We start from the raw sequence: 15368 nt of genomic DNA, 5'->3' as shown, positions 1-15368 counted from the left end.
CGCTTGAAGCCGCATTTAAACTGCATTTTGGAAGTTCAAAATCAAGGCACCATATCAGTCCATTATATGGAGAAAAATCCTGAAATGTTTTCCTCGAAAACCATAATTTCTTTGCGACTGAAAAAAGAAAGACATGAACATCTTGGATGACAAGGGGGTGAGTACATTATCTGTAAATTGTTGTTCTGGTATTGGAGTTCTCCTTTGACTTAAAATCTCAGGGGGAACTTAATGTAATATATTTTATGTCTAAATAATGTTACTGACAAAAGAGTTTGAGAACCTCTCTATGAATGCTATAACAATTTTTTTGTTGTTTTTTTGTTTTTTTAGTGACTTAAATGTCTTAACACGTTGCTAATATCTCAATTTTTTAGAATAAATAATTGTTTTAAATAAGTAATTATTATTTTCATTCAAATTAAAGCATATAAAATATATTTTTTTAATGTCAAAATATTTCTCTTTTTTATTTTAATGTATTATTCATCATTATTTTAAATACAATTAAAATATTACAACAAATGCTTAATTTATTGGTTTATTTATTTGTATTTTTATTCTATTTTTTGCATTTACAGTATGGAAGAATGTGAAGCTCTTTGTACTCGTTTGGCCATCATGGTCAATGGGACGTTTAAGTGTCTGGGCACAATCCAGCATTTGAAATACAAGTGAGTATGTTCTCTTAGAAAGTCTTGAAATTTAAAGTCAAGGATGCTTTTTCCATATTATCACAAATCAACTTAATTGTTCTTCCAGCCTTAAAGGGATAGTTCATCCAAAAATTACAATTCTGTCATTAATTACTCACCCTCATGTTGTTCTAAACCCGTAAGACCTTCATTCATGTTTGGAACACAAATTAATATATTTTTAATGAAATCTGAGAGCTTTCGATCCAGCAATTTAACTGACACATTCAAGGCCCAAAAAAGGAATTAAGTACATCAAAGATGAATGAAGTACTTACAGGTTCGAAACAACATGAGGGTGAATAATTAATGACAGATTTTTCATTTTTGGGTGAACTATCCCTTTAACTTTTCAACTTCGAAAGGTGATATGCAAATCCACTTTAATGTATTAAATGCTCAACAAAACAAATGAATGTTTAACATATATTAAACATATTGATTGCACTTGCGGACAGGTTTGGAGGTGGGTACGTAGTCACGATGAAGATTAAAGCTGAAAAACCAGGCATGCCTCCTGACCTCGTCCCGGCCGAGTCCTTCATGGAAAGCAGCTTCCCAGGATGTATACAACGAGAGAAACACTACAACACCTTACAATACGAAATCGCCGCCGCCTCACTGGCGCGAATCTTCCAGCTGGTGTTGACCAACAAAGAGAGACTGAACATTGAGGACTACTCTGTGTCTCAGACCACATTAGATCAGGTAACTTCATCGCCAGCTGCAATGTGATAAAGCTTCAAGCAACAAATCTCTTTCAAGTCAATCCATACCAGCTGTCAGCAACATGTTAAGACTTTAAGTTATTTTAGCATTTCACTTTCACCACAGACAAGAAAAATAGCTTGATGCTGTAAAAATGACATCTTGTGCTCTGGGGACCTTCCATTAGAAATGAATTATTGGTTGAAATTCCCATGCTGAGATTGAATTCGATTTGCTCAGCACATGTGACTGACAGGACTAACAGCTCATCTGTTTTACTGCCTTACAGGTGTTTGTGAATTTTGCCAAGCAGCAGTCAGTAGAGGATGATACTCAGCTCAGAGCATCAGTGCCGAGACGAGAGAAAAAGGTCTCGCCGCTACGAAGAGTTGTGACGAAAAACAGTTAAAATGAACTTATATGCTTCAGAAGGACTCACGGCTGTTCCTAAGTTCCTAAAGCCTTTTTATATATGTATTTATACACAAAACCTTCTGTATCCATTTTAGGTTGTCAGTTTTGTTCATTAATATATAACATTTTTTAACATCTGCCCTCAGTCTATAGCACTTTGAGCCAAAGGTCAATCTCCAAATTCACTGAAAGAAAAACCTCCACACATTAAAGGAGGCACGGGCGAACTTGGTCCTGGAGGGCCAGTGTCTCTGCAGAGTTTAGCTCCAACCCTGATAAAACTTGATCGGGTTGGAGCTAAACACTGCAGGGACACCGGCCCTCCAGGACCGAGTTTGCCCATGCCTGCATTAAAGGGATAGTTCTCCCAAAAATGAAAATTCTGTCATCATTTACTCACCCTCATGTTGATCCAAACCTAGGAGGTTTTTGCTTTGGAACATAGAATAGGATATTGTGGATATTGTGAATAATGTTAGAAACCAAACAGATTTGGTTCCTAATTACCTCCATTATATGAACAAAAAATACAGTGGAAGTCAAAGGAAACCAAAATTATGGAAGCCTGTTTCCACCACTGAATAAAAAAAAAAGGTAATTGTGACTTTTTATCTCACAATTCTGACTTTTTTCTGACAGTTGTGAGTTTCCAGCTCGCAATTCATTTTTTTGTCTTTGAATTCTGTGATACAAACTCATCATTTTGACTTTTTTTTCTCAGAATTGCCAGTTTATATCTCGTAGTTGATTTTTTTTTTCTCAGAATTGTGAGTTTATATCTTGTAGTTGATTTTTTTTCCTCAGAATTACGAGTTTATATCTCACAGTTGACTTTTTTTTCTCAGAATTGGAAGATATAAATAGTGTTTTTGACTTTAGATGTTACCGCATATGGAAGCCCATTTCCGCCACTGAATACAAATTTTTAAAAAAGGAGATATAAACTATGAGATATAAACTTGTAATTTTGACTTTTTTTTTTCAACTTGCAGTTGCGAGAAAAAAGTAAGAACTGCGTTTTTTCTCGCAATTCTGATTTAATTTCTATATAGAGAATAAGATATAAATATAAAGATATAAACTAACAATTGTCAAAAAAGTAAGAATTGCATGATATAAACTGACAATTCTGACTTTTTTTCACAGAATTGCATGATATAAACTTGCAATTTTTACTTTTTTTTCTCAGAATTGCATAAACTTGCAGTTGCGAGAAAAAAGTAAGAATTGCATGTTTTTATCTCGCAGTTGACTTTTTTCTCTGAATTGTGAGATATAAACAAGTAATTGTGAGTTATAATGTCAGAATTGTGAGATATAAACTCGCATTGCGAATTATAAAGTCCGAATTGTGAGATATAAACTCGCAATTCTTTTTTTTTCCTCAAAATTACGAGTTTATATCTCGCAGTTGATTTTTTCTCAGAATTACAAGTTTATATCTCACAATTGACTTTTTTTTTCAGAATTAGAAGATATAAATAGTGTTTTTGACTTTAGATGTTACCACATATGGAAGCCCATTTCCACCACTGAATACAAATTTTTAAAAAAGGTAATTGCAACTTTTTATCTCACAGTTCTGAAAACTACGAGATATAAACTTGTAATTTTGACATTTTTTTTCTCAGAATTGCATGATACAGTATAAACTTGCAGTTGTGAGAAAAAAGTAAGAACTGCAAGTTTTTATCTCGCAGTTCTGACTTTTTTCTCTAAATTGTGAGATATCAACTAGCAATTGCGAGTTACAATGTCAGAATTGTGAGATATAAACTTGCAATTATTTTTTTTTCTCAGAATTGAATGATATAAACTCGCAGTTGCGAGTTATAAAGTCAGAATTGTGAAATAGAAACTCACAACTCTTTTTTTGTCAGATACCAAGTTCATTTCTCACAATTGTGACTTTTTTTCTCAGAATTGCGTGATATAAACTCGCAGTTATGAGTTATAAAGTCAGAATTTTGAGACAAACTCACAATTCCAACTTTTTTTTTTCTCAGAATAGAGTTTATTTCTCGCAGTTGTGCTGTTTTTTTTTCTTTCTCAGCATTGTGTCGTATAAACTTACAATTACAAGTTATAAAGTCAGAGTTACGAACTCGCATATGAGAGTTATTAAGTCAGAAATGTAAAGTATAAGCTTAAAAGAAGCTTATAAAAGTCATTATTTTTGTTAAAGTCAATAAAGTCATTATTCTTAAACGTGGTAGTTGTGTTCCTGTCTATGCAGGGACCGAAAGCTCTCGGGTTTCATCAAAAATATCTTAATTTGTGTTTTTAAGAAAAATGACGGTCTTGGGGGTTTGGAACGACTAGAGGGTGAATAATTAATGCCAGAATTTTCATTTTTGGAACCATCCCTTTAAGCTAATTGTATAAAACAGGTAAAAATAGTCAGTTTCCACACACAAAACTTACTTTTTGTTTTCCATGCAAATTGAAATGTCTTTGTTTATACATTTGTAAATATTAGTGTTTATCTTTTTTGCAGTTGCAGTCGCAGTTTTTCCTTGTTATACAAATCTTTCAAAAGCTGACTTAAAGCGCATCTGTTACAGCAGTGTCTGTGAATGCACATGCAATGAAATATTTGATATTGATAATACATTGCTTTTGTACTGCTTAAACATCAACAGCATAAGCGAAAATGAATTTGAAATTGAATTCGAACCTGTAACTTATGCAAATTTGCAGCATCATTGCATTATTCCATCAAAGTTACTTTTTATTGTTACTCTTTCTCAGGGTCAGCTGGCTGGCGCTCACTTTGTAGCATTATGCTTGGCTTGCAGGTGTTTTTTGAGGTATTTTTTGCATGTGGCGAATACACACTGATGATGTAAATTGTGGCATCTCTCAACAGGCTAACTTGACCATGTGAACCAGGCAAACCTTGACCTCATGGTGTAGACAGTGAAAATCGGGAAGGATATTTCTGTTTCTGTTTTGGGGAAGGAAGAGGTTCAGTTGCATTCATCAGGAAACATTTTAAGCAATAGTTTTAATATGCAGTAATACAGATTTCAATGTCAAACACTATTCTGTAAGATTGTTGCTTTACCATGTCTTGAAAATACTGCCATTTGGAAACTGATGATCACCTGTTTCTGGGAAATAAAATCTTCAGTAACATCTTTATGCCACAAACACTCGGATATGTTCTGCAAAATGTTTTAATGAAATACAAAAGTGAACAATCAACATCAATAAAACGGTATCACACTGCACACCATGTTTTCTGCTTGATGGTCTGAAGACCTTCACAATTGGGACTCAACTTACACTCTTTGATGTCAAGCTAATTTTTAGGTTTGCAAAAAAAAAAAAAAAAAAAAAAAAAACCTCCCAAAGTTTCTGTTAGTATATCTCCTTCAAACTTGCAGTACAACCTCAGTCTATTCTCAGTAAGCCTCCCTTCATAATTAATGTAATTACTAGTAATTACCATTTCACACTTCAGAGAGTACATCACAATCTTCTGAATAAATCACAAGGTCTGACAGAGAAACAATAGACTTATTTTGCTGCTTATAATATGATGTTTGGTGAAGCATCAGATGACAAAAGTGCATGTAGGTTCATCCTCCATCCAAACGATCTAGAAGAAGAGTGGAATGATGGCTGTTCTCAGGTCAGGATAGTCTTTGAATTGTTGGGTGTAGGTTTTATGCTTTGCCCGAGCCCATATAGTCATCTGAATAAAACCCAAAAATGCGAAAACTCCCACTGCAGAAATATGAAAGATTAAATGGTTCTCATCAAGCAGGTGCAGCAGAATATATACTCAAGAAAATATAGTCAGAGACCACTGGTGGAAAATGTTTAGCTTTTCTTCCAACACAATGCAGAATATTTAAGGGGTCATGATATGGATTTATTTATTTTTTTGTTTTTTGTTCCTTAAGGTTTACTTATAGTTAAGGGTTCATGCGCATAGCGCTGAAAACCTACTGTAATTGTTAGAATGGCCAAGGATCAGCAATCTCCGTGTAAAACTAATCATGCAAGCCAAACCGTAAGTTGTAGAGACTTGAAACTTGAAGGGATGGTAGTACTCATACCGCCAACAACGTCACCAAGGCTTGCCCCAATCGGCCAGACAGGGGCGCTACAGCGATCAAAAGTAAGTAATGGCTCATAACATCTAAATCGAAAAAAAAAAAAAAACGCATGCAACAGTTTTGATTGTGAGCCTGGCAACATTTTTGGGTATTTTGGGTATTTCCCAAAACGTTTGCGAACTAGTCCTAGGTTTTTCACCCGATCTGAACCAAACCAGCGCAGAAAGGTTCTGTGGAGAGTGAAAAAAAGTTTAACTTTTAACTCACCGTCACAAAGAAATGCCAAAACTTTCGAAAGGGCAGGGCCACTTTTAGAAAAATGCCTATAACTCCTGAACAAAATGAGATATCTTCACCAAACTCAGAACACTTATGTAAGAGCTCAATGTGAGGTCACGTGATACAAATTGTGGAGCTTTGCCACTTGGTGGTGCTATCAGAGGGGAAAAAAAAATTAAAAATGGCTATACCTACGTAACCATTTGTTCTATCATGAAAATCGCTCAGCACGGTCTTTGTCCAAAGTGCCACAAGTGTCTATAAGGACATTTGCATAACTAAAAAAAAAACGTGGCCGATGAAGTTTGAGCACTTGTTAGACACGGTTAATGGAGGCCGATCGGAACAAAATTTAATTGTAAACAATTGTACATTGCGCGTTTTTCACACATAAACGTGATATTCATATTATATGCTAGAACTCCTCATTCTGGACAACTTTGCTTCTAAAACCACTGCTGTCAATCAAATTGTTTGTTATATGATTGAGCAGATGTACAAAAAAACTACTTTTGCAACTAGTCCTAGGTTTTTCACTCAATCTGGATAAAACTACTGCAGTAAAATTCTTAAACTTTGGGAAGCTGAGGCAGGGTAGTTTAGAAAAGGTCCAAAGATCCAAATTTACCTAAAATCCTATAATGCCTAAAGGAAAACTCAAAACTTCATGAAACCTGCTGAGCACATCCAAGAGGTAATTCTAAACAAGCATGCAAAGTCATAAACGTTAAGAAACATAATTTTCTATGGTAAATTACCTGGATTTGCCAAAAAAGCTTTTTTAAATAATTGATTTAGGTGGTTACAGGCTTGTTACATAATGTCTTTTTTCATGTGTTTAAATGCCTTAGCATTTGAAGGGGGGTCTCTGTGAACCCATGAATCATACAAGTTTATTAAGATCTCACCCCAGTGGAAAACCATAGAACCAGTCTATACTTTCTACCTAATCTCTACCTAAACAGTTTTATAGGTGTGTAGACATTTCTGAGACATTTGTGTAATTAAAAGGAAGAGTAGTAGTTAACATTCTCTTATTGGCCTGTTAAGTATGGAAGCTCATTTAAGCCACTGAATAAAAAATAAACAAAAAGGTAATTGCGACTTTTTTCTCACAATTCAGACTTTTTTCCTCGCATTTGTGAGTTTACATTTTGAATTCTGACTTTTTTTACCAAAATTGTGAGACAAACTCACAATTCAGACTTTCGTTCTCAGAACTGAGAGGCATAAACTTGCAGCTGTTATAAAGTTATAAAGATATAAACTCAGATATGTTAAAGTTAGAATAGCAAGACTTTTTTGAGCAATTTTGAGAGAAAAAAAAAGAGAATTGTGAGATAAAGTTGCAATAACCTTTTTTCTTATTTTTTATTCAGTGGGTAAAACAGGCTTCCATAGTTAAAACAAGTTCTCCATAAAACAAACAGAAAAAGCACTGCTGTTAGTACTTAGTATATAGTAGGCTCTAGGAAAGTATACAATTTCAGATGCAGCCTTTGACTCTTTATTGTAGTGTACAGATTGTGTGTGATGGAATAATGTCTACCTGGAACACACTGTGTCATGACTGTGAAGCTGATCCATGCTCCCACCTGGAAATAAATACAGATTTCCAATTTTAAATTACTAACACAAAACACAGACAATATTTCTTAAATCACAAGGATACTTCATCCAAAAACATTTCACATGCTGAGAAACATCTGCTCTCCACAGGTGTGGGCACATCCCCAGATATTTCAAATGTCTCATTTACTGCTTTTTTGACATTGAACAAGTTATTTTGTAAACTTGACAAACCTCATATGTGTAGTTTGGGCAGGAGACGAAGAAAAAGAGCCAAGTGAATGGATTATTTGTAGGATATGGAATCTCTGTAGGCCTGGACCCTGTCGACGTGTGAGAAAAGCATAAGGTTAATGCGGTAATGGAAATTTCCAATATAGCTGAGAGTTAAAGATTCTGTCAGGAGAGTGCATAGTCTCTGAAGAAGGTGGTAATGTGACAGATAATTTTACAGCACACACCCACGTATACCTTTATAAAAGGAACAAAGAAATGGTAATTAATCACAATTACTAGGTTTCATTGTCTGTCTTGATCGGTCATATTTAAGCCCACACAGCTACAGAGATGAATCTTTATTAGGACTCACCATTACAGCTGATTCGATTCAAAATCAGATGAACTGAGAAATTTCCAAACTCACAGACCTGAAAAAATGAACAAAGAGATGATGACGAAACACAGCTAATGAAAATTAAAGCCACACTACTGTATGTAACATTTGGTCCTGTAGCGGTTAAAAGAATAAAATAATGCAGAAGGACATTAGTGTTTGTTCAACCACTGTACACATAGATACATGACATCTTATCTGAGTGGATGGTCACATAAATAAGTTTCTTTTACTTACTTCTTCTCCTTCTTTTTTTATTTTATTATTTTTTTTTTAATACAGCTGGTGACTTTTCCTTACACAAATGCATTGATACACTTCATAAGGCCTTTATTAACCCCCTGAAGCCATGTGGAGTACTTTTTATGATGGGTGGATACACTTTATTGAGCTTCAAAATCTCAACAGCCATTCGCTGGCATTATAAAGCTCGGAAGAGTCAGGATATTTTTGTTATATATCTCACATTGTATTTGTCTGAAAGAAGAAAGTCATATACACCTAGGATGGCTTGAGAGTGAATAAATCATGTGGTAATTTTCATTTTTGGGTGAACTATCCCTTTAAGTGATGCAACTGACACTGTAGGTCACATGATCATATCAACATGGTGGATGTAGTACATCCAAATTTTATTCCTACTACCCATATTCATATTACTTCAATGGTTGTTGGTTTAATGGTTTAATGTAAAGTTCAAATTCAAATGTAGTACCTTAAAGGGGTCATTGGATGTCCATTTTCCACAAGTTCATATGATTTTTTAGGGTCTTAATAAGTCCATAATATACTTTGGTTAAAAATTTTCAATGGTTGTGTAAAACAACACCCCTTTTACCTTGCCAAAATAGGCTCTGCAAAAATTCATCCTGTTCTGGTTGAGGCTTCTTTAAATATTAATGAGCTCTGCTGGCCCCACCCGTCTCTTCTCGCTGTGAAGTGACAAGCCTGTTTACTTTAGCCACATTTAGCCGCATTTAGCCGCTAAACTTGTGAACTAGCACAATATTAGGAAAGAAGATTGTCTAGCTTACATCCCTTACATCCCACGACGGGGGCGCTACAGCAATCAAAAGTGGTTCATTACATCTAAACCGAAAAAAACAAAAAACAAAACAAAAACAAACGCATGCAACAGTTTTGATTGTGAGCCTTTTTGGATATTTTGGATTTTTCCAAAAAATTTAGCAAACTAGTCCTAGGTTTTTCACCTGATCTGAACCAAACCAGTGCAGAAAGATTCTGTGGAGAGTGAAAAAAAGTTGAACTTTCAACTCACCGTCACAAAGAGATGCCAAAACTTTCGAAAGGGCAGGGCCCTTTTAGAAAAATGCCTATAACTCCTGAACAAAATGAGATATCTTCACCAAACTCAGAACACTTATGTAAGAGCTCAATGTGAGGACACGGGACAAAAATTATTGTGGAGCTTGGCCTCTTGGTGGTGCTATAAGAGGGGAAAAAACTTAAAAATGGCTATACCTATGCAACCATTTGTCCTATCAACATGAAAACACAATACAGCAACACAACACCTCAGTCAGAGATATTCTTGTCTAATTTACATCCCTGCTCTGGCATCGAAACAATGAGGGTTGGACTACAACTGATCTGAGGTAAGACACTCACGTCAATCACCTATCGTGGAAGCGGCCTCTGTCGGAATGGCTCGATTTGAAAAAGGGGATATTATTTTTACAGATTCATTAAGAACCACTGCATAGACTTTTTATCATTATAGGGTAGATTTGACACTGCCAACACACATTAATGTTCAAACAACATGTAAAAAGGAACTTAGCATCTGATGACCCCTTTAATTTTTAAAATATAATAATAAATACTCAATATTTAAAGATTTTGACATACATACCAAAAACATTGCCAGTGCAGAGTAGATTTGAAGTCTCCCATAGGCTAGAGAAACAGAAGTTAAAATCAGATGTTAATATGAGGCTCACAAACTAATGCAATGTGTGACATAATGAGCACTTACTTGGTGGGGTGTAGAGTGGATGGTTGATGTAATACGCCTGCCATGCTGCAAACCCCCAGTAATACAGACAGAGCTACAGAATCACAGTTTCAATTCATGTAAAGATTGTATCTAATATAACACACAGTAACTGCTTAAAGAATAATTCTTTAACTTTACATTAAATGCAAACCTTAACTGTATGCTTTACAGTAGCTATGTTTAACTCCATTTAAGCTTGCTCATTTGCATGATTAGCATTTACATTTGCAGGCAATATTTTGAACAACTCCTCCATATGGTCAAACCATGTGTATTCTGAGTGTGTTGAAACATACTGTAGGGGCATAATTTAAACCAGCAAGAGGACGCTTAATGGACAGCAGCCAAAGATTCCCCCCAAGGCTCCTCAACGCTTCACTGACACTACTGAACTAATGCCAATGTCATAAGCACTTTAGACACATTAGCTTATGTGCCAAAACAGGAAATACTGTGACAATTTGGTATGAAAAAAAATACAGACATAAACATACCATCATGATGGTGCGTAAAGGTAATGTTCCACCAGAGAAGCGATGGATAAAAATAGTTTCCACGAGCCTCTTAATGTAATGAAGAGAGTGGCACCAGCAAGCCAGCCTGTATCAGCAGGGTCAAATATAAACCACAAATGGTTTGCCACACCTTTGCTACATTATTCAATATTCATTTTCATACAAAAAAATGAGCTGCATTTTTTTTTTTTTTTTTTGCTTAAAAATGTTTCATGCTCTTTTCTGCCTCTGAATAAAAAACAGTTCTTTTTTTTTTTTTTAGAATTGTGATATAAACTCGGAATTCTGAGAATGAAGTCAGAGCCACAAGATAGAAACTCACAACTCTGACTTTTTCTCAGAATTGCATGATAAATTCACAACTGTGAGAAATAAAGTCAGAATTGCAGAATAAAAACTCAGAATTCTTATTTTTTTCTTTCAAATGCGAGTTTTTACTTTGCAATTCTGACTTTTTTTCTCATAATTGTGAGATATAAACTCGCAATTGCAAGTTATAAAGTCAAAATTATGAGACAATCTCAGACAAAATTGTGTTACATAAACTCACGATAACGAGAAATAGAACTGTGAGATAACTCGCAATTGAATTAACTCGCAATTCTTACTTTTTCTCATAAATGTTTGTATCTTGCAATTCTTTTTCTCAGAATTGTGAGTTTATCTCTTTTCTCACAATTGCACAAAATAAAGTCAGAATTGCAAAATAAAAACTCGCAGTTATTACTCTTTTCTCAAGTTTGTTTTGCAATTGTAACATTTTTCTCAGAACTGCATGATATAAACTCGTAATTGCGAGAAATAGCCAGAAAAGTGAGATACAGTGCCTTCAATCTTTTTTTTCCACATTTTATGTTGCAGCCTTATGTTAAACTGCTTTAAATGACTTTTTTTCACAGTCTACACTTCATAGACCATAATGGCAAAACACAAAACAGGTTTGTAACAACTTTTATTAGAAATAAAAAACTGAAATTATTCCATTGCATAAGTATTTATACCCTTTTCTGGGACACTTGAAATTTCAGTTGTAGATGTTACTACACTTCAAGTGGAGTTAAACTGTGGCAAATTCATTTGAATGAATATGATTTGGAAAGGCGCACACCTCTCAGAAAAGGTCTAACAGCTGAAAATGCATATCAGAGCAAAAACCAAGCCCTGAGGTCAAAATAACTGCCTGTAGAGCTCAGAAACAGGCTTGCATCAAGGCACAGATCTGGGGAAAAGTTCAGAAAAAAATGCTGCATTGAAGGTTCACAGAAGCATGTAGCCTCCACTGTCCGTAATGGAAGAAGCTTGGAACAACTAGGACTCTTCCTGGAGCTGGCCACCTGGCCAAACTGAGCAATTGATGGAGAAGGGGCTTGGTTATACCGGTGACCAAGAAGCTGGTGGTCACTCTAGTTGAGCTCCATGATCATATATGCAGATAGAAGTAACTTACAGAAGGACAAACATCACTGCAACATTCCACCAATTCTGTCTTTATGGCAGTGTGGCCAAACTCAATCCTCTCCTCAATGAAAACACATGAAAACCCACTTGGAATTTATAAAAAAAAGCATCTAAAGGACCCTCAGACTGTGAGATACAAGATTCTGTGGTCTGATGTACCTCTCTTCCAAGCATCATGTTTGAAGGAAACCAAGCACTGCTCATCGCCTGCAGAGTACCATCCCAAAAGTAAAGTATGCTGGTAGCAGCCTCATGCTGTGGGGCTGTTTTTCAGCAGCAGGGACTGAGGAACTTGTCATAATAAAAGGAAAGCTCAACACAGCAAAATATAGAGATAGTCCTAATGAAAACTCAGTCCAGAGCATTCAGAACCTCAGGCTGGGCAGAAGGATCACCTTAACCACACAGCAAGAGTGGCTTATAGACAACTCTGTGAATGTCCTTGAGGTTCCCAGGATGAGCCTTGGCTTGAATGCAATCAAATATTTCTGAAGAAACCTGAAAATGTCTGCCAGCCCCCATCCAACCTGACAGAGCTTGAGAGGTGAGGAGGTGAGGCGAAGAATGGCAGATAATTGCCAAATGCAGACATGCAAAACTTGTCTCATCATACCCAAATAGACTTGAGGCTGTAAAGGTGCTTCAACTAAGTACTGAGTTAAGGGTATGAATACTAATGCAATGTACTTATTTCAGTGTTTTATTTTTAATAAATTTGCACATTTGTCACAAATCTGTTTTTGGCTTTGTCATTATGTTGTATGGAGTGTAAATTGATGTAGGAAAAAAGTAATTTAAAACAATTTAACATAAGGCTGCAACATAAAACACGAAAAAATGATGGGGTGTGAATACTTTCGCAAGGCACTGTATCTCACAGTTCTGACTGGATAACTCACAACTGCCTGTTCTAAAGTCAGAATTGTGAGATATAAATGTCCAATTCTTAGAAAAAATGTCACAGTTGCAAGATATAAACTCTGACATCTCATAAGTTTATTTCAAGCAATCCTGTGTTCTTGTGAGTTCTTACTTTATACTTGCTAGTTTATATCTCACAATCCCTGAGAGAAAACATCACAATTACCTTTTTTATTTTTTATTCAGAAGCAGAAAAGGGCCTCCATATGCAGTAACATCTAAAGTCAAAAATACAGTTTAACAGCACTGAACCAATTAAAATATGTTACACCAACAAAACTGAATGCAATAGTTCAATCAGGTAGTTAAGAAATAGAAATGATTTGTATTAGAGTTTAAATATTTTATCCATGAGCATACATCAAGTTTAGCTCATCTGAATAAGGGTTTTCACTCTGAACTTACCTGACAACTTTAAATGGACTCCGGGTGTAGTCATACTCGTGCCCGTAGATGTATGGAAGCCGAAAGAAGAACAGCAGGTAAATGAAAAGCGGCCCAAGACATTCTGCCAGAAATACCTACCATCAGCCCCCAACAAAAACACCATTATTGTCTCATATGCACTATATGAGCTGCTATAGTCTAAATGAGAATCAGATGCTTTCTTTACCATAGTCCAACCTAACTGTGGGCCGAGGTCCTGGAAGAACATTGTTGCTGTTGTGCCAACTGGTAGATCCTCCAGCACATCATCATCACTGAGGGCCTTTCCCTCTAAAAAATCAATTAACTCAGTCGTAATAAAAAAATATCAAAATAAACGCACCTCAGTTAAAATATTATTATAAATTATCCAATATAAACAAACTTTATTTTTTATATTGTTAACTAACTGATGTTTTCTCATGCTTGCCTTCTCCAGTGTGAAATGATGCCTGACATTCTGTCAGGAGAAGCGCAGACGTGCACATATGCGTCACAGCTGTTGCAGATCTAAGATTGCAAAAGCATCTGGCTACTGTACTAGGCTTTAATTCTTCTAGATTTTTCATTTTATCATCTCCTTTGAAGCTTTGGTGAACATTTTCAAACAAACATTTTAGAACTTGCAATGCAATACACCGGATTTCCAAAAGAATAAAAAAGAGAAAAAGAGGGAAAAAAATAAAAAAATAAATAAAATAAAATAAAATAAAATAAAATAAAATAAAATAAATATTGATGGATTTAAAGTTTACCTGGATGTAGCTTCAGTGCCTGTCTTGATGGATAAAACTTGGGGTCTGCATGGATTTCAAGAATTGAAATATTTCCAACAACTTGGTCATATTTCATCACATATGAAAGCTTCAGAGCTTGAATAAGCATGTAATTTAGTCTTTGATTGTGTAAAAACCAAAAGACTTACAAATTTTGTGCAACAATGTCTTGATCTCTGCAATGGTGGCGTTGGGCTCTACCTGAGAAAGTTCGAGAATTTTTTTTTCAGCTGAAACTCCCACACAAGAGGCGTTTATTTATTCAAATATAATTTCTGGCCTAGCATCAATATTGTTTATCAAGCTAAAACTGAAACTATTAAAAAATAATAATAATATTTTTTGTTAATTCAAATAAAACTAAACTAAACAAAACTCAAACTAAATATTAAAAAATAAATGTAAATACAAGCATATAACATAGAAAAAAAGAAAAAAAAAAAACCCTTCATGTAGTTTATTTCTTGTAGTTTAAGTACTAAAAATACCAAAAGTGAAATAAAAATTAAAACTAAACAGAAATACTATCTTTAACAAACAAACGCTATTAAAAATGTCAAAACACAACAAAATCACTAAATTTAAAAATTAAAATGTTAAAATAAAAACTAATTTAAACATACTAATAAATATCTTAATAGTATATTAAAAACACCAAAAATAACACTGCTAAATGCACCTTATCCAGGTAGCAGAGTTGAGCCTTGCTCTTGGGATCCAGGATCTCCACCTCAAAAAAGACATAATTCTTATTCTTGGAGACACCAGCTTTCAGGCCGTGGTCACATCTGGCCTTTATGAAATGGGCTACGGTGAAGAGACTCCTTAAATCCACACATTCCATGATGCCTGCTGAGGGCTGTAGGTGAGCCCTGGTTTTGAAGGTTGGTGTACAGATGCGATCAGACCC

At 35.1% G+C, this 15368-nt stretch overlaps 2 protein-coding genes across 3 annotated transcripts in view; one reads left to right on the top strand and one right to left on the bottom strand.

The window, feature by feature from the left end:
- Positions 1 to 4857, top strand: part of abca4b (ATP-binding cassette, sub-family A (ABC1), member 4b) — a 57794-nt gene extending 52937 nt beyond the window's left edge. The window contains exons 49-51 of the mRNA XM_051135695.1: positions 582 to 674; positions 1154 to 1403; positions 1693 to 4857. Coding sequence (XP_050991652.1) covers positions 582 to 674; positions 1154 to 1403; positions 1693 to 1812 — 463 coding nt within the window. The 3' untranslated portion in view covers positions 1813 to 4857. The remainder of the gene's footprint in view (positions 1 to 581; positions 675 to 1153; positions 1404 to 1692) is intronic.
- Positions 4858 to 5141: 284 nt separating this feature from the next.
- On the bottom strand, positions 5142 to 15368 carry tecrl2b (trans-2,3-enoyl-CoA reductase-like 2b). Of its 2 annotated transcripts, none has more exons than XM_051135686.1 (12): positions 15138 to 15368; positions 14608 to 14659; positions 14438 to 14482; positions 13870 to 13973; positions 13662 to 13777; positions 10857 to 10962; positions 10342 to 10414; positions 10219 to 10262; positions 8322 to 8379; positions 7967 to 8055; positions 7713 to 7758; positions 5142 to 5549 (listed from the first exon to the last, which is right to left on the bottom strand). In XM_051135686.1, the coding sequence occupies exons 1-12, from the start codon at positions 15300 to 15302 to the stop codon at positions 5422 to 5424; spliced, it is 1026 nt and encodes a 341-aa protein (XP_050991643.1). In that variant the 5' UTR covers positions 15303 to 15368; the 3' UTR covers positions 5142 to 5421. The 2 variants fall into 2 exon arrangements, 1 of the variants encoding a protein (XP_050991643.1); XR_007829735.1 differs by lacking the exon at positions 5142 to 5549 and adding an exon at positions 5978 to 6669 and having other exon boundaries at positions 7085 to 7758.

The sequence above is a fragment of the Labeo rohita genome, chromosome 2 (assembly GCF_022985175.1).
Source record: "Labeo rohita strain BAU-BD-2019 chromosome 2, IGBB_LRoh.1.0, whole genome shotgun sequence".
In the NCBI taxonomy this organism is placed as follows: domain Eukaryota; kingdom Metazoa; phylum Chordata; class Actinopteri; order Cypriniformes; family Cyprinidae; genus Labeo; species Labeo rohita.
Note: the sequence above shows the minus strand (reverse complement) of the source record. Positions and strands in the feature narration are given on the sequence as shown.